Genomic DNA, 24,880 nt, shown 5'->3' with positions numbered 1-24,880 from the left:
CTTTTCAAACACTATTTTGATAGTGACAAAATGAACTAACCTGATTCACTTGGGTTGGCTCACCACGAGTTGAGCTAAAAATGAGTTAGCTCAACCCAACTCACTTTTTGGTAAGCCAAAATTTTTGTAACCTATCTCGATCCAGCATGGGTTCATGGATTAGTTGGTTGACTCAATAATATTTTGTTCTTTGAGTTTTTTTTTTTATATTTAGTTATTACTGTACGTAGATGGACTTGACTCATTATTTTATAGCAATAAAATCAAAATGTTCACCTATTTTACCAAACATAATTATAAAGATAGAAATTAAAAATTAAAGTGTCAAGCTACATGACTTGATAAACAAATAAATTAAACATTTAAACATGATTGAATAACATTATAGTATTTGAAATGATCAAATTGTCAACCCACATAATTAGAATTAGTAAATAATTATAATAAAAAATTTGTGAAAAAAATGGTAAAAACCTAATAAAGGCTTGTTGTTGGTGGGTTGGGGGTCAATCGACCTACAACCTGACTTAAACTCGTTCAAACTCCAAGTTAATTGAGTCGGGTTCAAATTAACCCACTTATAAAAAAACTAATTTTTTTCCATCCCAACTTAACTTGAATCCATTGTGAGTTGGATTGTCTTATGAATTAAAACTCATTTTTAATATCTTTAATTATTAAATAATATTATAGTATTTAAAAAGATAAAATTGGAATAATAAGTAATTATAATAAAAAAATACATAAAGATTAAAATGTTGTTACAAATGGATTACATATTAATCCACATTCAATTACTTGATCTCATTTAATTCACAGATTAAATGATTTCGTGTTTAATTTGATCCAAATTTAAAAATTTAAATATTTTTCATCTAATTTGACTCAAGTCTCATAATAAAAACACATTTTTAAGATTTTTAATAACCATCGAGATATGCATATTTTATTTTATTATTATGATATAAGTTTAGTTAAGAAGAATAACTAGAGATTGGTAAATTTATTACAATTAATTAATTTTTTGTGAAGTTATTTATTTTTCTTATTAAGATAAGAATAGTAGTTTATAAGAGTTTAAGGGACAGAATTAAAAGTTTTTACAAATTTAACAAGATTAAAAAATACAATCTTGAACGGACAGAAGTTTTCTTCCATTTTTAAATTCAAAGTTTAAAGATAAATTTAATGTATCTCTATAAAAATAACTAAACAATTAATTTGGGCTTAGAATATTAAATATTAAATACTGAACTGTGTGCCATCTTCATTCTGACCGTCTCACTCACGCTCACCTAGATGCGCCCGCACGCATTAATTATTTGTTAATATCACACGAGCTTCGTCGGACTACTTATTCTCTTCCCTCCATTGTTTCTTCCTTCACTCTCGGCGCGTGTGATAAACTTGCCGTCGATTCGAGAATGGGCAACGACGGCGTGCCGGAGACGATGGCCGAGGTCATGGCCGTGGCGGCGGTTGACCTTACTGACGCCTCCAACTGGTGGAACGACATCGACGACTCTCCGGTGTGGCAGGATCGTATCTTTTACACCCTCGCCGTACTCTACGGTATCGTGGCCACCGTAGCTTTGGTATCGTCGCACACTCTTTCAATTCCAAATTAGGTTTTTTTGTTTTTAAATTTATCTCTAATTATTCAATTTCTTTATTAATTTTTATTTGATTGAATTTTAGGTTCAACTGGCTCGGATACAATTGAGAGTGCCGGAGTACGGTTGGACCACTCAGAAGGTCTTTCACTTTCTCAATTTTTTGGTGAATTCGGGTTTGTATCATTCAAACCTTTTTTTCTTCTTCTTCTGTATATCTTTTGAAATGATTTTTTAAATAATTACTTATCAATGTGATGCGACGTTTTGTTAAGGGATTATTCACTATTTTTGGTTTTGCAGTTCGGTGTGTAGTTTTCATCTTCTTTAGGAACGTGCAGAGGTTGAAGCCAGAGGTATAGGGAATGGAATGTAGCATTTAATTTCGGCCATTTTCTTCACATTAGATTAGTTGTTTATTGTTCGAGTAATTCAGTTCTCGAATTATCACTTTTTCTCTCCTACTGAATTCTAAAAATATATAAAGAATAATAAGTAGTCCTTAAAGTTTTATGACATGTATGCCTCTTTGTTAATTCCAAGGTTAAGGTGTTTTTTAAAAGTAAGAAGGCATCTTATATAATTCTCTTGCCATTCCAATTACTGTGAACATAAATAGCAACAAACCATTTTGTTGGAGAATTGCATATTTGCTTCTTGGTGTCACTTTTTAACGGTCTTTGTACATAATTCTTCTGACAACCAAAAGTTGGATTAATATCTGTGCTAAAAATAGTTGTGCTTCAAAATCTTCACCGAGTCGTATTTTTTATGTTAAACAATAGGAAAGTCAACGGACACGAAATGCATGTACATATTATAGAAAAATAATTGCCTAACGGAAGCAATGTCTTTTCTCTTTTCAAACAGAATTCTGCGTGTTTTGGACACTAAATTGGTGCTATGTGTTGCTTTTGGTTCTAATTCTTAGGGACCAAATTCATGGTTTTTTCTGGAGAAAAGGGATAGATGAGATAAACACTAAAGACAAGGGACATGTTCTACTAATGTTTAAAACAGTTTCATTAATAAAGGGACTACCAGAGCAAATGTCAAATCTTTAGTGAATTTCTTAACAACTTTCAATACTTTAAGGACTAAGTAGGAACGAGAATAAAACTTCGATGAGGAAATTGATGGTTCACTCTTTATTATTTTCTGTTTATGGAATTTGAGATTCACACTTACACTTGCTGCATTTCCTCGTGTTTGTAGATTGTTCAACATATCTTGCTTGATGTGCCCAGTCTTGCTTTCTTTACAACATATGCACTTTTAGTCTTGTTCTGGGCTGAGATTTATTACCAGGTACGTTTGATTTGTTGTGCATTTGCTCCCCTCTGGGTTGTTTGATTTGTTGTGCATTTGCCCCCCTCTGGGTTGTTTGCCTTGTATGATTTTCTTTCCATGGCAGTGTGTTTAGCAGTCTGGTTTTGATTCTGCCTCTATGTTTAATGCTTTTGCAGGCACGTGCTGTATCGACTGATGGACTGAAACCAAGTTTCTACACAATTAATTTTGTGGTTTATATTATTCAGGTGAAAATTCTATTTATTTAGGAATTTTGTGTATGTAATCAACTATTAAGCGATGATTGACTTTGGTTGTGACTCACTACATGTTGGCTAAAAGGGCAAGTTTATGCAATATCCAATATAGAATGCTATTTTAGTTAATTGAAGGATGTTTTGGCTCTAGCTTTGCTCACATTAAGCTCACTAACTATTTTAGATAAACATCCCTTAGGTTTTATGTAATCAACTATTGGATGATCTTTGACTTTGGCTACGACTCACTACATGGTCGCTAGAAGGACAATTTTATGCAATATCCAACATAGGATATAGTATTTTCATTGATTGCATGGTTATGGTTGTAGAGATATGAAGAAAAGAAGAATAATTTTTAATTGAAGAACTGAATCAAACCATTATTAAGCCTGGTACTAATTGTACATTTTAAGTTTAATGTGACTTGTTCGAAATTGTAATTCGGTAAAATGTCTTTTACTATAGAACATCATTTAGTCAAAGAATAATTCAGTCAAACCAAAAATAAAGTTAAATGTGGATATTGTTAAGGGAATATTCTTATAATTTTTATTATTAGTGTTAGATATTTATATTGTGTCTTATATGTTATTTTACATGTTTATTTGTATTTGGGCCTAGTCCATATTTTCTTTATTATAAATACATTACCATATGTGTATTTTTTACATAAGGGAGATTAACCCTATACATAGTTTTCACTATACTCAACATAGTATTAGAGCCATGGGTTAGAGCTTATCCTAGCAAAATTTGTTGTTTGTCGGATATATTGTTCCACCCGCTATCGAGTTGCTATCGGATCACCTATTAATGTCTAGTCTCACACATGAGATATATATACCTCAGCGTGAGGGGTGTGTGTTGAAAGTCTCACATCAATTAGAGATAAATCAAATTCACAGTATATAAGTGGGTGCAAACGTCACTTCACAAGTCAATTTTGTGGGATTGAATTAATCTTAAAGTTTACTTGTGGACAAACGTCTTAAAGCTCATATTGTGGTCAAAGGTTACTCTGAATAAAAAATAGAACATTTGAGAAACTTGTTTGTTTTTAAAGAAATGTTAAGATAATGATCACTTACATGTCATTTTATAAAATACATGTTTTAGCTCAAATTTCAAATATGTAGTGGTAGAGAAAGAAAAAAGAGGGAAATCAAGAACTTATACTGGTTCAATCTCACACAATAGTTATACCCAGTTGTCTTATCACTTTGATTAGACCAATCCACTAACATTCAAAGTTTTACAAGATTTTCACTAGAAAACTATTATGCAACATCTTGTGCATTCTAGGTTATCTCATAATACCATAGTAGGTCCCCTTTGAGCATGTCTCTATGGCTCACACTATATGATACTTTACTTTGTTACAGTTTACTCAGTTTCTTGTTGATTACAACCCTCTACGGACGGATTAGGACCCTTGCACTATGGGAACCCTCTATTAAAAGCTAGCTGTTAAGGGAGGGGGCCGGGGAGGCGGGGATAACTGAATATCTTATACTACTTGACGTGAGACAGGCATTCTAAAATACCCGAGTCCCTATCATGAACAAATGCCTTTTGGCTTATTTCTACCTTTCCTGATGATGCCTATGTTGGCTCTTTGTTTGATCATGCAGTGAATGTAGAAGGGTTTCTTTGCCAATAATGGTCAAAACAATAAGGCTTATTTGTTTCTTTTGTTGGACCTAACTGGTGATAAATTGTTTTACAAGGATTATAATCTTGGAGGTTGTGTTATCATTTTGTTGTCCATTAGTGGTTTACTTATCCATGGTTGTGATTGATTGTGGCTTCACAACTTTGCTTAATGTATGGACCTAGAGGGATTAATAAAAAAAGCATTTAAATTGTTATCTGCTTTTAAGGTGCTCAAAATGATTTTTGTGATAGCTGATCGTACCAGAAACAATGAAATGGAATCAGAGGCAGATTGTTCTATTAAACGGAAATCCTGGCTAGTATCAAGATGTAATAGTGCTGGTAGGAGAAATACAACAAGCAATGCAAAAAAATATGTAAAGGGAAATGATAATAATATGGGCTGATTCATGAAGTTCAAGCTCCCTCCCAAGCCTAAGTTTCCAGCCTATGCCACTTCTTTGCCTCCTCCTGAATACCCTCACTTTTGCATAAAAATTCCTACACACCCTCTACCATTATTGCCTACTTGACAGTTAGACCAGTCTCTCGTAATTATGATCCGGTGTATTGCACCTTTTCTCTCTTCTTATATATACCTTGGGTATTTTATTAGGGGTTGTATTGTATCAATTGATGTTAATTAACTTTTACATTTCAATGTATCTATCTTTTGTCTCATTAGTTCATATGCATTGAAAGTTTTACGTTCTGTTAGTTTTGAGTTTGATGAATTTGACCCAACTGATTTTTGGTCTAATTTATATCAGATTACTTTATGGTTAATATTGTGGTGGAAACCTATCAATGGACTGCTCATTCTTTCTAAGATGTTCTTTGCAGGTTTGTCTATACTGGAATTTGGTTTGTCATTTCTATTGATTATTACTTTTATTAGTTTTTGCTAATGCATATAATAAACATGTTGCAATAGGGGTCTCTTTGTTTGCAGCCATTGGTTTTCTTCTCTATGGTGGAAGGTAGTTTATCTGTATTCATATCTGACTCACTTTGATGTAATTTGACATGAAATTATTGTGTTTTAATTATTACATGCTCCCATTGAGTTGGGAATTTTGTTTTTGAAGAGAAAAATGAACTAGAAAAACAACTCATTGAAGTAGCAGAATAAAATTATGTCTTGGTTTTTGCACATACTTTATATTGGTGTCCATTTGTATTGAGATCAAGGTCCAATCTTGTAGTGAAAATTCTGTTGTAATTCCCAATAGCATGTAAAATTTAACTTCATAAGCTGTTGGTGTGGGTATGGTAGGACTCTTTATCCAAATTCAGAAGTATATACTGATCTTTACCATGTTTGAGATCTTATTTGCACGTGAGTTATTTTCAATTCCTAGATTCAACTGTTCCTTTGTGTCTTGATTGATCTTCTCATAAGATGGATTTTAAGGTTGAATTAGACTTAAAAACCATCTTATAAGGTAACATTTGCACCTTTTTATATACTATAATTTGACCATATTTATAGTTGATGAGAGATTTGCAGTACACTGTCATGCTGAGGATTTAACATCTTGAGTGTGGGAATAAAAGGGGTCCTATAGCGGATGACATGATATGTCCAACAAACATCACTATAATAGATTCTGATATCATCTTAAAAGGTGGACTTTATGCCATACTTACAAATCCGGTTTGTAAAGTAAGGTTTATGCTTACCTTAGTTAATCATATCTTAGTTGATATGAAATATCTAAAAAATCTTTTCTTTATTTGGGATCTGGTCTTTGAAATTTCTGATAGGTGTGGGGTACTGGTTCTGTGAGGTGGTAGGAATATAAATATAACCAAGATATCCATCAAGATGGATAAAAGGGATAATAATAATTGTAGTGTTCTATAATTCTAATGTGTAATGACATGATGTTTGTCATATGATGTGTTGTTTAGAATATTAAATATCAGTACAGTAACTTGTGGGGAATTGTTTCCGTACGTGCTGTAGTCCCTGTAAGCACAGTGTCTTGTGATATTTACTGTGTTCTGAGTTTGTTGTGCAATGTATGGATGTGGATATTCCCTTAAACACTCTTATCTAGAAAACCCAAGTTACAATAATAACTAGTTAAAAACAACTAAAGCCTTTTTTTTTTTAGTTTAGACAGATGAAATTATGCCATTTTTTTCAATTCAATACCAAGTGTTTAGGAAGACTGTTAGTTTAGATCTGTCCTTTTAAATGGTTTCACCAATTGTTTTACTCAATATTATTCTGTCTCTAATTATTTGACTGTGATCCATCTGATCAAGCTTTTATTGGCTGGGTTCCCAATGGTTTTCTCATATCATTAAAACCATCTCAGTTGTATCGCACCAAGAATTGTATATGCTTTACACTACAACAAAATATTAGACTCTTTACTTTCACCAAAGGCTTTGAAATTTACTGGCAGGAAAGTGACATCATCAATTACTTGATGCCAACAAGTTGGTATCAAATCATTTTTGTTGATCTCTTGTTGCCACAGTCCTATACAGAAATAGGATTGGGCTGTCTTGAATTTTGATAATAAATGAGAAATAGATTATGGCATTTCCCTTTACCAAGCTACTTAGTGACTGTACCCAACTCCCTGATCAATGCTAGTTGGAAATTCGAATTTAAGGAGCATATTTTTTCAAGGCTATTTGTTTTGTTTCTACTTGTTCACATTTTGGCTTATCTAGTGCTCTATCCATGTTTTCTTAAAAAGAATATATTTTTGAGCTATAGTGGCTTGCTAAATGAATTTGTTTCTCTGTTTACTTGTGTAACTTGCCCTCCTGTTTCTCCATGTCTTGTTCTCTAATGAAATTTCCTCTTGCTTAAAAAATAATTTTTTTAAGCCAGGTAAAGAAACTAAATCTAGCATTTTAAACTTCTGCTTTTAAATTGAAAATTTGATTGTCAGTGTGCACTTATGTTTTTGCATACTATATGTATTACCTTCTTGCTTCCTTTTCTGATTCCTGCAACCTGTTTTTGACGTTTTCCAGACTGTTCTTAATGCTACAACGCTTTCCCGTTGAATCCAAAGGGCGACGTAAGAAGCTGCAAGAGGTATGCATTTTGATGATGAAACATTTTGAAATTCAATCAGCTGTTAAGAAATATACTTATGAAATGTGTTAATATGATTAATTACCTTACGTTTATAAGTATTCTTAGCAATAAAATTGAATAATTTTATTGCTAAGAATACTAAATACATACATATATGTATATATATATATATACATATATATATATATATATACATATACATATATATGTATATATATATATATATACATACATATACATACATATATGTATATATATATATATACATATATATGTATATGTATATGTATATATATATATATGTATATATATATACATATATGTATGTATATGTATGTATATATGTATATACATGTATGTATATATACATGTATATACATACATGTATATACATATATACATACATATACATACATATATGTATATATATATACATATATATATATATATATATATATATATATATATATATATATATATATATATATATATATATATATATATATATATATATATATATAAGACAAGATTGGGAAGTTAAATTTGGAAATATAATAACAACACTTAATGTAATAAGATCCCTATGATTTAGACTTTAATTATAATTTGATAAATATGGAATAATAATTCAGGGATATAATCAGGTTCCTATTATATACATTTTCCATCCCCAGCTTGGAAAAAGTTCTTTCGAAGTTGTTGCCATTCAGCCCTTTGTTTGGTCTCCAAGGTTGTTTTGAGAGGAGACATATGGAATGCAGATTTGATCATTGTCCAAATTTTCTTTGATAAAATGTTGATCAATTTCAATGTGTTTGGTTCTATCATGTTGCACTAAATTATGGGCTATGCTAATAGCAAATTTATTATCATAGTAAAGTTTCATTGGTTTATCCCACTTTATTCTTGAGTCTACCAAGATAATTTTCAGCCATAGTAGTTCATGTTCCCTTGTGCCATGCCCTGAACTCTGCATCAACACTGGATCCTTCTACCACATTTTTCTTTTTACCATTCCAAGTTACAAGAGTCCCACCAAGGAAAGTACAATATCAAGTAGTTGATCTCCTATCCACAATTGATCCGGCATATTCAACATCTGTATATACTTCAAGATTTGCATTCACATTTTGTTTGAAGAAAATTCCCTTGCCTGCAGTCCCTTTCAAATATTGTACAATTCTTAGCGTAGCCCGTGAAAGAACCTCCTTTGACTGGTGCATGACTGGTTGACTAGACTCATTGCAAATGCAGCATCAGGTCTAGTGTGAGACAAAAATATGAAACTGCCAACTAATCTTTGGTACATTTCCTTTTCAAAAGCATTATCTTCTACATTTCCCAACTTCAAATTTGGATCAATTCGTGTACTTCAATTTTAGAATGAAATATGAAAATATCCTTTTTAGAATGAGCTACTTTAATTCCCAAAAAGTACTTCAATTTTCCTAAGGTCTTGATTTCAAATTCCTTGGCTAGATGTTGGCTTAATAGTTGTTGCTTCTCTTCATCATCACCTATCACTATAATATCATCCACATTTACTAGTGACACTGTTAGTCCCCTTGGCTCAGTGTGTTTAATAAATAGTGTAGTCTCCTTGACTTTGTTTAAAGTCCAAAATATCATAACTTTGGTAAACCTTCCAAACCATGCTTGTGGTGATTATCTGAATGCCTACAATACATTTTTCAGTTTGCAAACAGTATCAGCAGCAATTTTCTCACCATATCCAGGGGCCAATTCCATGTAAATCTCCCTTCAAGTTTCCTACAAAGGAATACATGTTTTACATCAAATTGTTGCAAGTTCCAACCATAATTAGTCGTTAGAGATTATATCACCTTGACTGTATTCATTTTTGCAATTTGAGCAAATGTTTCCAAGTAATCCACTGCATAAGTTTGAATGAATCCCTTGGCTACTAACCTTGTCTTGTACCTTTTAGTGGATCTTTCAGCCTTGTATTTTATAGAATATACCCATTTGCATCTTACTAGTTTATTTTCCTTTTGGTAGAGTAACCAATTCCCAAGTCCTATTCTTTTCTAGTGCTTCCATTTCTAGGTCCATGGCATGTTTTCATTTTTTTGTTGGTCAATGTCTTAAATAGAGAAGTGTTTGTTGTGGTATTGATAGAACACTTGAGGAGGGGTTGATACAGCACGAGAAAGATGGTGAAGAAGGCCGTGTTAGTGGAAGGCCCAAGATATGGAAGGTTTACTCTAGGAGGAAGAAAATAGGCCCAGAGAATATTAATTAGTTAGGAAGGGTAATGACGTGGAAAAAGAAGACAAGTATTTGATAAGGGAGGAAAGAGAGAGGGGGAGGGAGGTTTGTTATGAAATAGGGTAAGGAGACTGATCTCTCTGGAGGAGTCATAGACTCTGGAAATATACTATACTGTCGTACACCTGTTTGCTCATTTTCACATATTCAATAATACAGTTTTTATACACTATCATTTGCTGTGCTGTTTTGATTTGCTTTTGCGGTCATAGTTCTATCATTGGTCCGACCTGCCGGATATTTGCTAGGAGAGCTAGCGGAGTTACCCTTTTTTCCATGCCAGCAAAGATGGCAGATAGAGTGGAAGCATTGGAGGAGCGTTTGACAGCAATGGAAGCTTCAATGCGCCAATCGTTGGTGGAGTTTCGTCAATTTATGTTGGAGGAATTTGCCAGATTGCATATTGCAAGAAGTGAAGAGTGGGTTTCATCGTCTCCAGAAATGGAAGCGTCACCTGAGGAAAGGATGACGGTAAAGAAGGTAGAATTGTCTTTATTCGACGGAACTGACCCGGTGGGATGGATTACGCACGCAAAGACATATTTCGAGGTTCAGGGGTTGAAGGAGGAAATGAAGGTGCGATTGGCTAAGTTAAGCATGGATGGGGCCACTATCCATTGGTTCAATCTTCTCCACGACTCTGGTGAGGGGTTGACCTGGACGAAGTTAAAACGGGTGTACGACAGTATAGTATATTTCCAGAGTCTATGACTCCTCCATAGAGATCACTCTCCTTACCCTATTTCATAACAAACCTCCCTCCCCCTCTCTCTTTCCTCCCTTATCTAATACTTGTCTTCTTTTTCCATGTCATTACCCTTCCTAACTAATTAATATTCTCTGGGCCTGTTTTCTTCCTCCTAGAGTAAACCTTCCATATCTTGGGCCTTCCACTAACACGACCTTCTTCACCATCTTTCTTGTGCTGTATCTGGAGGAGTCATGGACTCTGGAAATATACTATACTGTCGTACACCCGTTTGCTCATTTTCACATATTCAATAATACAGTTTCCATGCACTATCATTTGCTAGTTCTATCAGGTATTGTTTAAGCTTGTAAGGAATTATGAGTAGGTGAGAGGTGTTTAAAGGATAGAGAATTCGCTAAAGGGTATTGTCGCGTGGTTGTACATTTTCTTGTAAGGGAAATTGGAATGTCCACGTCCTCATAGGTTGGTGTCAAATTGGATTCAAGTTCCTGTGTAGTTGAGAAATCAGAGATTGATTCACTAGAGATTACAGGATTAGAAAAAACAATTACCTTATGTAATGCTGTATAGGATTCATGGACATGGGCAGATTCTAGAATGACCTTTGTCTTCCTTCTATAAACGAGATTTTTCCCCAATCTTACATCATTCTCATCTTGAGTGGATTTAGTAGGTTCAGTGGGTTGAACTTCTTTCTCATAGTTTGTTTCTTTTTCAGTCCTTATTTCTTTCTCGGAATCAATGTCCTTTTCAGTCCCTGTTTTTGTTGTTTCTGGTCCAAGTCTGATATGATCTTAAGGGTTTTTTTGAGTTTTCTCATAATTTGTTTCTTTTACAGTCCTAATTTCTTTCTCAGAATTGATGTCTTATTCAGTCCCTGTTTTTGTTGTTTCTGGTCTAAGTCTGAAATGATCTTAAAGGGTTTTTTGAGTTTTCTTTGTAAATTTATCTTTTAATTAAATATAGGGAATAATGATTCATATAATAGGGATTAAATGAAATATTATTGAGTATTAAAACAATACTTATTGAGAATTAATGCGGAATATAGAGGGTCTTGTCTAATTTATCCATTAAAAAGATACACTAGTAATACAATCAAGATATATGAATTATGACAAAAAATGAGATTTCTCTTTGTGAGAACCTTTTGGAATTCTGAGTTATAAGAACTCAATTTTGATTTTATCAGATCAATCCCATGACTTATCACTCACCTTCTCATCTTTTTTAAGTGTGACATTATCAAATATCAAAATGATCCCTCCTATGGTTTCTCATCAAAGTCTAAGTAGAGGAGAATCATCTTTCTTTCTTATAGTCTTCCCTTGAAGATGATGAAGGTGAAAGTTACTTTGTTGCCCCAAAAAAGTGACATCTCTAGAGACAAAAAATTTGTCTGGATGGTGGGTGATAACATTTATATCCCTTTTGTGTGGGTGGAGTATTATCCTACAAAGACACATTTTAAGGCTCTATGATCAACCCTAATGTGGACTTGGACAAACAATAGAAATATTCTTGGAATGGGTTTATTTGATGTACATTGGGATAGAAAGAAGACAACCTCCATAGGACTTTTTGAGGCTAGAACACTAGAAGGTAGTCTATTAATTAGATAACATGTAGTAAGAACAACTTCTTCGCAAAGAATTAGGAACCTTATGTTGAAAAAGAAGAGTGTGGGTGTTTGGTCAAGTAAGTGTCCAGTTTTCCTTTTAGCAATTCCATTTTGTTGGAGTGTTTTGACACAAGATGATTCATGAATGATACCCTCCTTACTACAAAAGGAATTAAGTTCATGATTGAAATAATCTTTGGCATTACTAGATCTAATCCTCTTATTAATGCTAAGACCAAACTAATTTTTACTTTTGAGAAAAAAACGTTGAACAAAGCTGAGTTTGGATTTTTGTTTTAGAAGGAAGACCTGTGTAATCGTGGTAGGATCATCTATGAAGGTAATGAACCAATGACACCAGATACATTCGGGATATTTGAGGGACTCCACACATATTTTAATATTGACAGGAAGAGGTAGATGGTTGTGTTTGGCAAGTTCACACGCTTCACAATGAAGACTCCACATCTAATTTATTGAAAAGGGAAAGAAATAACAATTTTATGACTCTAAAAGAAGGATGACCGAGCCGACAATGTTGTATAAGGACCTTCTCTTTGTTGGTGTTTATTAAAGTTGAAGAGAAAAAATTGCTGCTGTTGTTTTGTAATTTTGGGAACAAATTCTAGTTGTCCAAATGATAGAGGTCATTCCATTCTCTAGGTTGGATATTTTATAGATATAATCTGAAAATGTTTTAGATATATTCTGACAATCTACATGATGCTTCTATTGTAGGTTGGCTATGTGACAACCATATGTTTCTTATGTTTCCTTGTCAGATGCATTATGGTGAGCCCCTTTTTATTTTTAATTCTTAGTTATTTCTGTGTGCTTGCTTTCGAAGTTTAGTTTGATTATATTTTTGTTGTTTCAGATGTGCTTTAATGCATTTAATAAAGATGCGAACCTTGATGTCTTGGATCACCCTATTCTAAACTTCATATATTACCTGGTAAGTTATTTGTTACTTCCTTTATTGTGGTATTTATATTACCATACTCCTTACCGTTTCTTTTTTAATTGCTAAGGAAGATAGGAGGGAAATATAGGTGGGCAAATGGTGTTTGAGGTGATTGATTGAACCTTTGAACATTATCTCCTCCCCTTCCTCCAACATAGATGCCACTTGGCTCCGAGGCCATTGGCTCCTACTGTTTCTAATTATTATATTAATGCTTATATACCATTTATCATTGTTTTAGTTGTGTCTAGTTTATACTCGTCGGGTTTCCTTTTCTTTAAGCTGTGTGATGAAGGCTGATATATCCTGTGCCTATATTTTTTCAAACCTGAACTGTTAGAACCTTTCTCTACTTTTCTACTCTTTCTGGTACTTGTAGAAAGCGTCTCTCCCACAATACCTCTTACTGTTTTCCTATTTTTTGTTGCAGGTGGTGGAAATAGTGCCTTCTTCTTTGGTCCTTTTCATCTTGAGGAAGCTTCCACCAAAGCGTGGTATCACGCAATATCACCCAATTCGCTGAAAAAGGGTATTATCAGTATTCACTATTTTATTGGCTGATTATAAAAGTCCTAGGTAATTTTTTAGAGTAGAGACAAGTCAGTCCTCAATGTACCGGTGTCAAAGCTTGTATCATGAACGTGATATATATATATATATATATATATATATATATATATATATATATATATATATATATATATATATATATATATATATATTTAATGTATTCTCAACCTTATTGATCTGTGTTATCACTTATCTTAGATTTTAAGCTTTGGCTCTAGGACAGTGTTAGTTTTGTGATCCAGCTTTTTTATACCATGATAGTTGGGAGAAGGTGATACTGAGATATCTTGTATAAATAGAGTTTTTAACCCCTACGAGTTCGTAAAATATCCCGTTCCATCCTTTCATGTTCTTTAGTGAAGCTTTGTTTTTTTGCGGAGTCGATTCTTAATATGTTTGACCTTTCAATTTTCACTTGGAATCGGAGTCTCCCTAAAAAAATTGAGTGGTGAAAACGGTTTCCCCGTGAAATCACCTTGTTTGAATACTACCATTACAATTACTAAAGATAAAAAGGAAAAGAAAAAGCAAGCTTACCTGTTCAGTACTTGCTTTCTACGTATTATTGCATTTGAAGATCGAGAATGCATACCTGGGTCACTTAGTGTTTGATGAAGTGATTAGTTTAAACCCTCTTGCTTGATTCCGAAATTTGCTTCTTCATAACCAATGATTCCTATAGACCTTCTTCAAGTGATATTATGATGAACTACCGGTCACTTAGTGTTTGAATGTTTGGTTTGACTCACCTTCTATGAGGAATGATAGTTTTGAATTGTTATTCATCAAGGTCACAAAAATAAACATCAACAAACTTTTGAGGGAAATACAATTAGAGGAAATAATTATGTCCATCCAATCCCTCGTGTATTTTTTTTTTTTTTTGTAAATGAGACGTTACGATTTAAATCTTTCTATTGCCAAATAAGAAATAAAGTAAAATAAGATGCACCTGGGATGCAACATTGTTTCATGTCATTGTCTTTACTGAGTTGAAATGTCATTGAATTATATTTTAAAACAATAGTAATTACTATACTGAATTGACATATACACACATATGGTAAAAAAATAGTTTCAAAATGTGTCAGTTGATTAACCGTTTTTTAAAAGAATAAATAACAAAAGAATACAAGAAATGAAAAGGCTATTGAGTACCTTCAAGTTGATTATAATTACATTTAATTGAACTGTTCCCATGTTCCGTTAATATTATTTAATTTGTTAATACATATGAAGAGAAAACGATAACATTAAAGGAAAAAATATTCTCTTACCACTAGTATTTTTTTTTCTGCATTCTTAAAACAAAATATTCTATTAATGTTTAGAATTTATTAAATATAAATCAATAAATAAGTGACCATTCATAAAGACACTGATGTCATTCTCTGCTGCACAAAATAGTGCAACATGGGTATGGCTAGGAAAGATTGACGTGGCATTATGAAATCCGAGATTAAACATTTGCGGTTGTTCCACACCACACGTTTTTACTTTGTGGCTAACTTGCTCCACATGTTTGAAGATATATCTATTCAGATAATGCCACAACATCTATGTAAGGTACTCATAACTCAACCACAATCTTCAACCAAAGTGTTCGATCTCTTCCAACATGGCCATTTCCTGTTCTGCAGAATGGTCTCTTGCTTGCACAAATTGTTGCAGAGCAACCCAGCACCTGCATGCAGTGATCCCCACGTGCCACTTCCCTTCCTGGTGCACTGTCTCACCTTCTCACCCACGCTTCTTCCATGTCAATTTCTCAGCTTCCCCCACACCCATTTTGGAAGAAGAACCTTCCAACACTCCCATCATTCATTTTGACGTTAACTTTGCTGGTGTTCAACAATATTCCAAGCCAGAAGCTGAGAACTTGAACGAGTTTTTATGTGGGTTGTTTGAGGATCCAAAAACAAGGGAACTTGCGTTTGACTACTACCAAAGGTTGAAAGAGAGGCCAGAGTTTAGGCCTAACAAATCAACACTGAGGTATGTGATCAGGTACTTGATGAGTTTGAAGGAATGGGATTTGATTTTATCAGTTTCAGAAGACTTTAAGGTTTACCATGTATTGCCTGATAGGGCTACTTGCTCTAGCTTGATTAAATTTTGCATTAAGCGTAGGAAATTCAGAATTGCTGATGTTCTGCTCGATGCTTTTAACTCTGATACTAAGGTTGCTTTCTTAGCTTGTAGTTCCGCCATGGGAAGTTATAATAAGCTGCATATGTTTAGGAATACTGTTTTGCTCTATGAACGAATGAAATCCACTGGTATTCTTCTGGATTCTGTAGGTTATCTACACATTATGGAAGCTTACTCTAAGCTTAATGAATGTGACAAAGTGGTTCAGTTGTTTCACGAATTCAAAAGTAGGAAGTTAAGAACTTCAGCCAGATATTTATCTCAAATTTATGGAATTCTATGCGAGTCACTGGGGAAATTTGGAAGGGCTTTTGAAGCACTTGATTACTTCAGAGAGATGACTAGGAAGGGGATTTCTGAACACTCAATTTACTCCACCTTGATCTACTCTTTTGCGAGTTTGCGCAAGGTTGATGTGGCAGAGGAACTTTTCAGAGAAGCTAAAAGCAAAACAGTGATAAAGGACCCTGAGGTGTATCTAAGGCTTATGCTTATGTACATCGATGAAGGTTTGTTGGAGAAGACTTTGGAGATTTTGAAGGCAATGGATGATGCAGATGTGAAGGTTTCTGATAGTATAATATGTACTATTGTGAATGGGTTTAGCAAGAAAAGAGGGTTTTCAGCAGCAGTAAATGTTTTTGAGGATCTAGTTTCGAAGGGCTATGAACCAGGTCAAGTGACCTATGCTTCGGTTATAAATGCATATTGGCGTCTTGGGCAATGCAGCAAAGCAGAGGAGGTGTTTGTGGAAATGGAGCAAAGGGGGTTTGACAAATGTGTTTATGCTTATTCAAGCATGATTGTGATGTATGGGAGAACTGGGAAGGTGGGAAGTGCAACTAGGTTGATGGCTAAGATGAAAGAAAGAGGGTGCAAACCAAATGTGTGGATCTATAACTCCTTGATAGACATGCATGGGAGGGAGAAGGATTTGAAGCAGCTTGAGAAGCTGTGGAGAGAGATGAAGAGAAGAAAGGTGGCACCAGATAAGGTGACTTACACTACCATCATCAGTGCTTATAACAAAGCAGGAGAGTTTGAAAGTTGTGTGAAAGTGTTTGATGAGTACAGAATGAATGGTGGGCTTATTGATAGGGCCATGGCGGGTATAATGGTTGGTGTGTACACGAAAATTGGTCAGGTTGATGATCTGGTGAAACTGTTGCAGGACATGAAAACAGAAGGGACAAGACTGGATCAGAGGCTGTATCAGTCTGCTTGGAATGCTTTTAAGGATGCTGGGTTGCAACTGCAGGCAAAATGGATGAAAGAGAGCTTTCTTGTGGCATAGTGTTCTTTGTATTTTTCAAACAGTGGCCAAATCTGAAGCACAAATATGTGAAACCGGTTAGTAATGTGATGCTTAATTGCTTCTTTTGTTACTCCAAATATTCTACTATATATGTTTATACACAATGTATAGTCTCTTGCTTGTACAATTATTTATTAGCCCTTTTCTGTTGTATCCTTGCAAAATCAAATTGTGATCTATAACACAAGATGGAACTGGATATAGGTTGCTGTAAAGTTTTTTTTTTTTTAACCAAACATGAACACAACTCAGCAGAAATTATATTTTATCCTCAAATTTCACGGATTTATAAATCTTGCGTTAAAGTTTTTATTTTTTTTTTTCGATGTGAGAGTTAGATTCGTAATTGAATTCTTAAGAATCAAACAGCATGAACACATATTTTTCCATACTATTTCTCCATCCATTGGTGTAGGCACACTTGTTTTGGCATCCTGGCTTTATATTCTTTATATAATGAAAATACCCTCCCAAAAATGTGTTTATGTGGATCATGATACAAAACAAGAACATGTTTTCATTTTAATTATGGTGGATATTTTCAATTAGAGTTATTAAAATTAGTTTTGATCTGATCTATATCAGACGATTAATATGGTATCCTAAAAAGGATTGAGTCACTTTAGTTCAGTTTAACAGACTAAACTGCTTTAGTCACTAAATCTCTCAGATGAACATACTTATACTATTTAATTTTATATTTTCTCATAAAATTAATATCACTTTAGGAAAATGGGTATTTTTGGATTGCGATTAGAAAAATTAAGTTTGATTAAATTAAATAAAAATCACATTTAATAAAAAAGTTTTATGATTTTTGTTTTGAAATTAATTTATATTTGGGATTCAATGAAACATAACCAAAATTTGTCATAACAAAAATTTGTCAGATAATATTTATGGCTTTTGATAGAAAGTAAATTTGGGATTAAGTTCTCAAATTTACAACCAAGCTCACACTAAGTTGTTCAATTGGAGTTAGGGATGGCAACGGGGCGGGGCGGGTACGGGTATCATGATCCCATCCCCATCCCCATAATAAAAATTCATCCCCATCCCCAAACCCAACGGGTATACAACTTTTGACCCATCCCCATCCCCACCGGGTAACGGATATTTTCTTATACCCATACCCATACCCATTTTTTTATTGTTCCATATATCAATTAAATATTTTTTATAAAAAAAATTTAAAAATCACACCAACGGAATCATGATACTATCAAAATATTCAATATTAAAATAACATACTCTTTTTGATTTTCATGATGTCAAATATTCAATATTAAAATAACATACTCTTTTCTTGCAATAGTTACATTTAGCTTTGTATTTTCCATCAACTTTTATCTTTTCAAAGTGTTCCCACACAACACTTTTCAATTTCCCTTTCTCAGGCTCTACTTGTGTTGTTGAATGTATTTCATCATGAACTTCTGAAGGTGTTTGCGTAGATGGATTCAATGGAGATTGACTGTCATTATTGGAACTTTGAAAGGGAGTTGGTTGTTGTGAACACTGTGGTGGACTTGGTACCTGCAAATCTTGATCTCCTGTGCTCATTTTCTCTAGAAACTAACATACGTAACAAAAAAAAATCAAACAAAGTAAAAAGGTTAATTTCTTTTTTAACAAAATATAAAAGGAAAACCAATAATCAAGTTTAAAAATATTTCAAATATTTTTTATACTATTAAAAATTTATATTATACCACTTAAACGAAATAGCACAAATAACAAAATTAAATTAATAATAATTCAAATTTAAACATAGATTCTTCATCTTTTGATCTTGAATTAAATTAAGGATTTATGCAATTGAGCACTTAAAATTGAGAATTAAACATTATCATGAAACAAAAAATAAATAATAAATAAAATTATCATAAAGGAGTAAAGATAATTAAATGTGTGACCCAAATTTGAGAATATCCATTTGAACATAACATAACGAAAAAAAAATGTATAATTAAGATTATGATAAAAGGAAAAGTACCTTGAAGATCTGCTTAAACCTTAAAGAACAAGCCAAACAATTAAAAGAGAGTAAAAAAGTGTATAACCAAAGTAACAAAAACAAGAGCTACAAAATAAGAGTCAAACATTTTCATGAAAATAAATAAATAAATAAAGATAATCAAATGTGTAACCTAAAAATTATTTCATAGAATGAAATTGAGGAACACCTATTTGAACATAACCATGTACAGAGAGTAAAAATTATGTAATAAAAAGAAGAAAAATTACCTTCAAAATTAAATCTTGAAAAACAAACCAGACAATTGAGAGAGTAAACAAAGTGTATAACAAAAAACAAAGAGAATGAGAAATATGTTATATATATATATATATATATATATATATATATATATTATATTATATTATATTATATTATATATTATATTACTATGTATATATATATATTATATGTGTGGATATCTTATGTTTATATATATATATATAAAATTATTTATATATATTATATTATATTATTATTACTATGTATATATATTATATGTGTGGATATCTTATGTTTATATATATATATATATATATATATATATATATATATATATATATATATATATATATTTATAGATATATATTTATTTTAAGTATATATTATATTATATTATATAATAATATAAATATAATAATATATATTATATTATTATGTATATATATTATATGTATATGCGTAGATATTTTATGCTTTTATATATATATATATATATATATTTCTTTTAAATTTTTATATATTTGTAATGTTATAAATTTGTTTATAAAAGATCTCACTAGTTAAATGATTAATTTGTTTTATACGTATATATTATATATATTATATATATTATTATGTATATATTATATGTATATTATATTATATTATATTATATTATATTATATTACATTACATGTATATGTGTAAATATATATATATATATATATATATATATATATATAAAAGTATATTTTATTTATATGTATATATACTATATTATATTATATTATATTATATTATATTATATTTTATGTGTAAATATATTATTTATTTATATATATTTTTTAGATTATTTAATAAATTATAAATAGTTTAGTAATTTAAGCGGGGACGGGTATTTGGGCGGGTATATATATATCCCCATCCCCATCCCCATCCCCAGTTGAAAATTTCGGGTATTACCCATACCCATACCCATACCCAGTCAAAGCGGGGATTCTCCGTCAAAACGGGGACGGGTTCGGGTGATACCCACGGGCACGGGTTTATTTGCCATCTCTAATTGGAGTTTGTCATGAGATGACAAATTTGACTTAAGTCGATCAATCCATTTGACAAATTTATTTTCGATGTAAAATGGAATCGTTATTTTTGCATAAATTGGTTTTATTAAAGCAATAAAAAAATTATGCATATATGTTGTAAGAGGCGAATCAACTATATCAACTGAAAAATTGGTAAACTGGTATAATGTTTGTTCCATTTTGACTATGCAACCAGTTAGTTTGATAACAATTGAAAAAAAATAAATCATAATAGATAAAAGTAGAGAAAAAAAATCATAATATAGATAAAAATTGGAAAAATCAGTCAAAGTTAAAAGTGATATTTTTTTTTAAATAATTATTTAGATGTTACTTTGATTTTCCTGTAAGGAGAGAGTGAGCAATAATTGAAAACAAAAAGAATTGGAGCACAAAAATAAAATAGAGGGAAAGATTAATGTTAAGAAAAAAAAGCATAGAAATGTCAATGAGGTAAGAAAACTTATAAATATTAACTAATTTTAGTGATCAATAATTATTAATAACTATAATGATCGATTTAAATAAAATTTTCTAAACTAAAATTTATTGGTTATTAAAATAATTACTATTATGAATAAAAAATTATAATTGGTCACTAGATTAGTCTTTCAAATTAACTATTATGGTTTTGACTATCAAAGGAAATTGGTTACTAAAAATTAGCTATTTAGGTTTTGATTATCAAAATGAATTACTTTTTAAATTGGTCTCTAATTAATCAGATATCAATTTATAATTTTTTATTTATAATAGTGATTATTTTAATAACTATTAACTTTAATTTTATAAATTGGTATCTAAATTGAATGTTTGTTTTCTATTCCTAATTGAAGATTTTCTTGTAATGGTATAAGTTTGAATTGAGGTTAGAAAAATTAAATTTGGTTGAATATAACTGAAAATCTCATTAAACCAAAAATTTTATGGTTTTGTTTTGAAAACAATTCACATTTACAGTTTAATGAAACAGAACAAAAGTCTGCCAAAATTCATTTGTGACTTTCAATACAAAATAAATTTGGGTGAATTTGAGCTCCTAAACTGAAAACCTAACACAGAAGTGTAGTTGTCTAAGAAGAGATGGATTTGTGGGTTCCATTTTCAACCCTTTTGAATTATATCACAGAAGCTTAATGAACATGGGGCAATGCTTTTGGTAGGAGATTTACGAGTTGCATTTATTATTATATTAAGAAAAACAATACAAGGAACCGAAACATTTTGAAAAATAAAATAGAAATATTTTATTTGGATTTGATGAAGTAAGACTCAGGTTTAACAAAAGTAGTTAATAAGTTAGCTAATGACTATAAAGTTAGTTTTCAATTAATAAGTTAGTTAATAACCTTGGGTTTCTAATTAATAAATTATAAACTATCTTGTTTGATTAGAAGTGTTTGAAAAGCCAATTAGTAAAATGATTGGTAAATCTAAATGATATAAAAGAATATAATTATACAAATTTTATTGAATAAATAAAATTTGTGCAATTTTATTAATTTCATTTGAACTTTATTAATGAGCGAGACAATTAAACATCTTAGCCTTGTCTCGTGTGTTTATTAAAAATAAAATATAATTAATCTTAAAATGAGCTTCTTACTTTTATTTTTTAATTTTATAAATTTAAAATTTTTAAAATATTAATTGTATATTAATATTAATTCTTCTTTTAATAAACATATATAAAGATTACTAAAAATTAAATATATGTTTAATTATATTAACCAATAACATACTTCAAACAAAACTAATTAATAAAATTAAAGTTGTTTTTTTAAATTGTAATTTATTATTATTATATTAAAAATACGTTAAATTTGTTAGAAATATTTTAATATAATTTGAAAAAATAAAATAACTAAAATAAAAATTCTATTGTTACTCATGTTTTTATAGACCTTTAATTTATGGGTTAATGTTTTTTATGGCTAACGGTTATATTCTTATTACTATTTACTTCTTTGTCTCCCTTTTCTACTTATAAATACCACCTAGGTGTATGGGGAAAGACACAACAACAAACAGAGACAACAAACACTAAGTTTTTCTTAAAAGTTTTATTCTTTATTCTCTATATTATCTTTAAGACAGTGGTGTTCATAAGGTTCGGAGATCCTTCGCTGCACTCGATCGATCTGACGGGTTGTTGTATCTTGGGAGAGAAACGCATATGATTTGAAACACATATGAGTGTGTATTTGTTTAGCCCTGTGCAGTAGGGGCGTTTTCTCTCTAAGGATAGCGCTATGCGTGCCTCAACCCAGGATATTTCTATTCCTTTCCTTGTTTATTTTTATTTATTATTGTTATTATAATTGTTGATCTCTTATTAATATTCATTGATTTATATATATGTTTTAGTATTACTATTGATTTAATAATTATTATTATATCATTTTATATTTGTATTATTATTAGTATTATTTGAGTAATCATTTTTCTAACATTCTTAGAGAGAAAAATTATTATTATTTCTTTTTTTATTACTTATTTGTATTCATTTCTAAAATTAAAAATAATATAGAGCTCAATACTGAAAGCACATTTTATGAACTAATGTGTTTGATATAGTTATAATTAAATCAATTTCAACTAAGCCTAAAAGTTTATGTGTATAATTGTTCTACTCTTATTGGTAACAATAAATAAAATTATGGATAAATGATATTCCTGCTCATTGAATAATTTGTTTGTGATACCTCCAGAACTATTTTGCCATCTAGTGTAATATTATTTGTGTTTCTTATATTATGGCAATATGTCCAATTTCTTGAGATTATTGAATGATATTTTTAATGTAGATTGGATATTGATTTTGGTGACACAAAATCACCTATTAGTTATGGTTATATTTTAACCTTGGATGAAGGTGTCCTATCATGAAAATATGTTAAAAAGTTGTTGTCATGGTCTACTAAGCAAGAATAAATTATTTCTTTTTCCAATGCATCCTGACAATTAAATTGTTATATTTAAAGTTTCTAGTAAAAATGTCAATGAAAAATTGACATATTAGAATGAGAGACAAATGTATTAGAAACTTAATTACTCATGGTTATCTCTCTTGACTTTGTCAGGTAAAAAAGAAATATTGCAGATCTGCTTATCAAAGAGTTGATGCATCAACAACAAGTATTTGAGTCATTGAGGGGAATGAGACTATAGCCTATAAATTAGTTGCAACAATGGACACCCATCTCCACATGAATGATGATCCCATGGAATGGAGTTCAATGGGTAACAACGAAGTTGTTGTTGACTAAAGTACACCAAATAATTTGATTAAATTTTATGTCTCATTCCTATGGCGAGGTGTACTATAAATTGTGGCAATAATAAGGTTGAGGAATGTGCATTATTATGCTTATTTTCTAAAATACCTCTTAATAAACCCAATGGTTGAGGTATGTGCATTATTATGCTTATTTTATAAAATACCTCTTAATAAACCCAATGACAATTATTGTAGGGGTGTGAGTCACAAACCACCCTTTGAGGGTTTACCTAGTGAGTGTGATGGTGGGGTCGCCATTGTGAGACATTGGCAAGTCTCTAAGTGACACTCATGAAACAAGATACATGCACAAGACCGTAACGTGCACCCACTGATTAGAACCTATAATGAACACCGATATTGTATGTGTTATTTACTAAAATTCGACCACAGGGGATGTAGTTCAAGACAATCAAGTCTCTGCATTTTCTCAAGTGAAAGTTTATAAGCACTAGGTGTAAGGGTCAGACCCGGAAGGTTCCTTACACTAAACTACAATATTTTGTTTTAAAAGATAATATATTTTTTGTTTTATTTTATTTTTTTTAAATTATGTGGGGGATTGTTAGAAATATTTTAATATAATTTAAAAAAGTAAAATAATTAAAATAAAAATTCTACTGTTACTCATGTTTTTATAGACCTTTAATTTATGGGTTAATATTTTTTATGGCTAACGACTATATTCTTATTACTATTTACTTCTTTGTCTCCCTTTTCTACCTATAAATACCACCTAGGTGTATGGGGAAAGACACAACAACAAACAGAGACAACAAACACTAGACTTTT

General features: G+C 31.3%; 2 protein-coding genes across 2 annotated transcripts; both read left to right on the top strand.

Annotated features, from left to right (window-relative positions):
* Positions 1 to 1,267: 1,267 nt before the first annotated feature.
* On the top strand, positions 1,268 to 14,395 carry LOC114173581 (tobamovirus multiplication protein 3-like). The gene is made up of 11 exons (XM_028058067.2): positions 1,268 to 1,595; positions 1,699 to 1,789; positions 1,917 to 1,969; positions 2,829 to 2,921; positions 3,080 to 3,151; positions 5,587 to 5,659; positions 5,751 to 5,796; positions 7,817 to 7,880; positions 13,244 to 13,297; positions 13,383 to 13,460; positions 13,900 to 14,395. The coding sequence occupies exons 1-11, from the start codon at positions 1,425 to 1,427 to the stop codon at positions 13,990 to 13,992; spliced, it is 888 nt and encodes a 295-aa protein (XP_027913868.1). The 5' UTR covers positions 1,268 to 1,424; the 3' UTR covers positions 13,993 to 14,395.
* Positions 14,396 to 15,597: 1,202 nt separating this feature from the next.
* LOC114168676 (Pentatricopeptide repeat (PPR-like) superfamily protein) lies at positions 15,598 to 17,704 on the top strand. The gene has a single exon (XM_028053579.2). It carries the CDS (start codon positions 15,658 to 15,660, stop codon positions 17,482 to 17,484), a length of 1,827 nt encoding a protein of 608 aa, XP_027909380.1. The 5' UTR covers positions 15,598 to 15,657; the 3' UTR covers positions 17,485 to 17,704.
* Positions 17,705 to 24,880: the final 7,176 nt, after the last annotated feature.

This window comes from Vigna unguiculata, chromosome 2, assembly GCF_037176805.1.
Source record: "Vigna unguiculata cultivar grain cowpea cultivar isolate G323 ecotype 2 chromosome 2, ASM3717680v1, whole genome shotgun sequence".
Lineage (NCBI taxonomy): Eukaryota > Viridiplantae > Streptophyta > Magnoliopsida > Fabales > Fabaceae > Vigna > Vigna unguiculata.
The sequence above is the reverse complement of the archived record's forward strand: the minus strand, read 5'-3'. Positions and strand labels throughout refer to the sequence as shown.

Coding starts and splice junctions, on each gene's coding strand:
- LOC114168676 (XM_028053579.2), top strand. CDS start 15,658: ATGGCCATTTCCTGTTCTGCAGAATGGTCTCTTGCTTGCACAAATTGT.
- LOC114173581 (XM_028058067.2), top strand. CDS start 1,425: ATGGGCAACGACGGCGTGCCGGAGACGATGGCCGAGGTCATGGCCGTG. Junction 1,596..1,698: donor TCGTGGCCACCGTAGCTTTG/GTATCGTCGCAC, acceptor ATTGAATTTTAG/GTTCAACTGGCTCGGATACA. Junction 1,970..2,828: donor TGCAGAGGTTGAAGCCAGAG/GTATAGGGAATG, acceptor TCGTGTTTGTAG/ATTGTTCAACATATCTTGCT.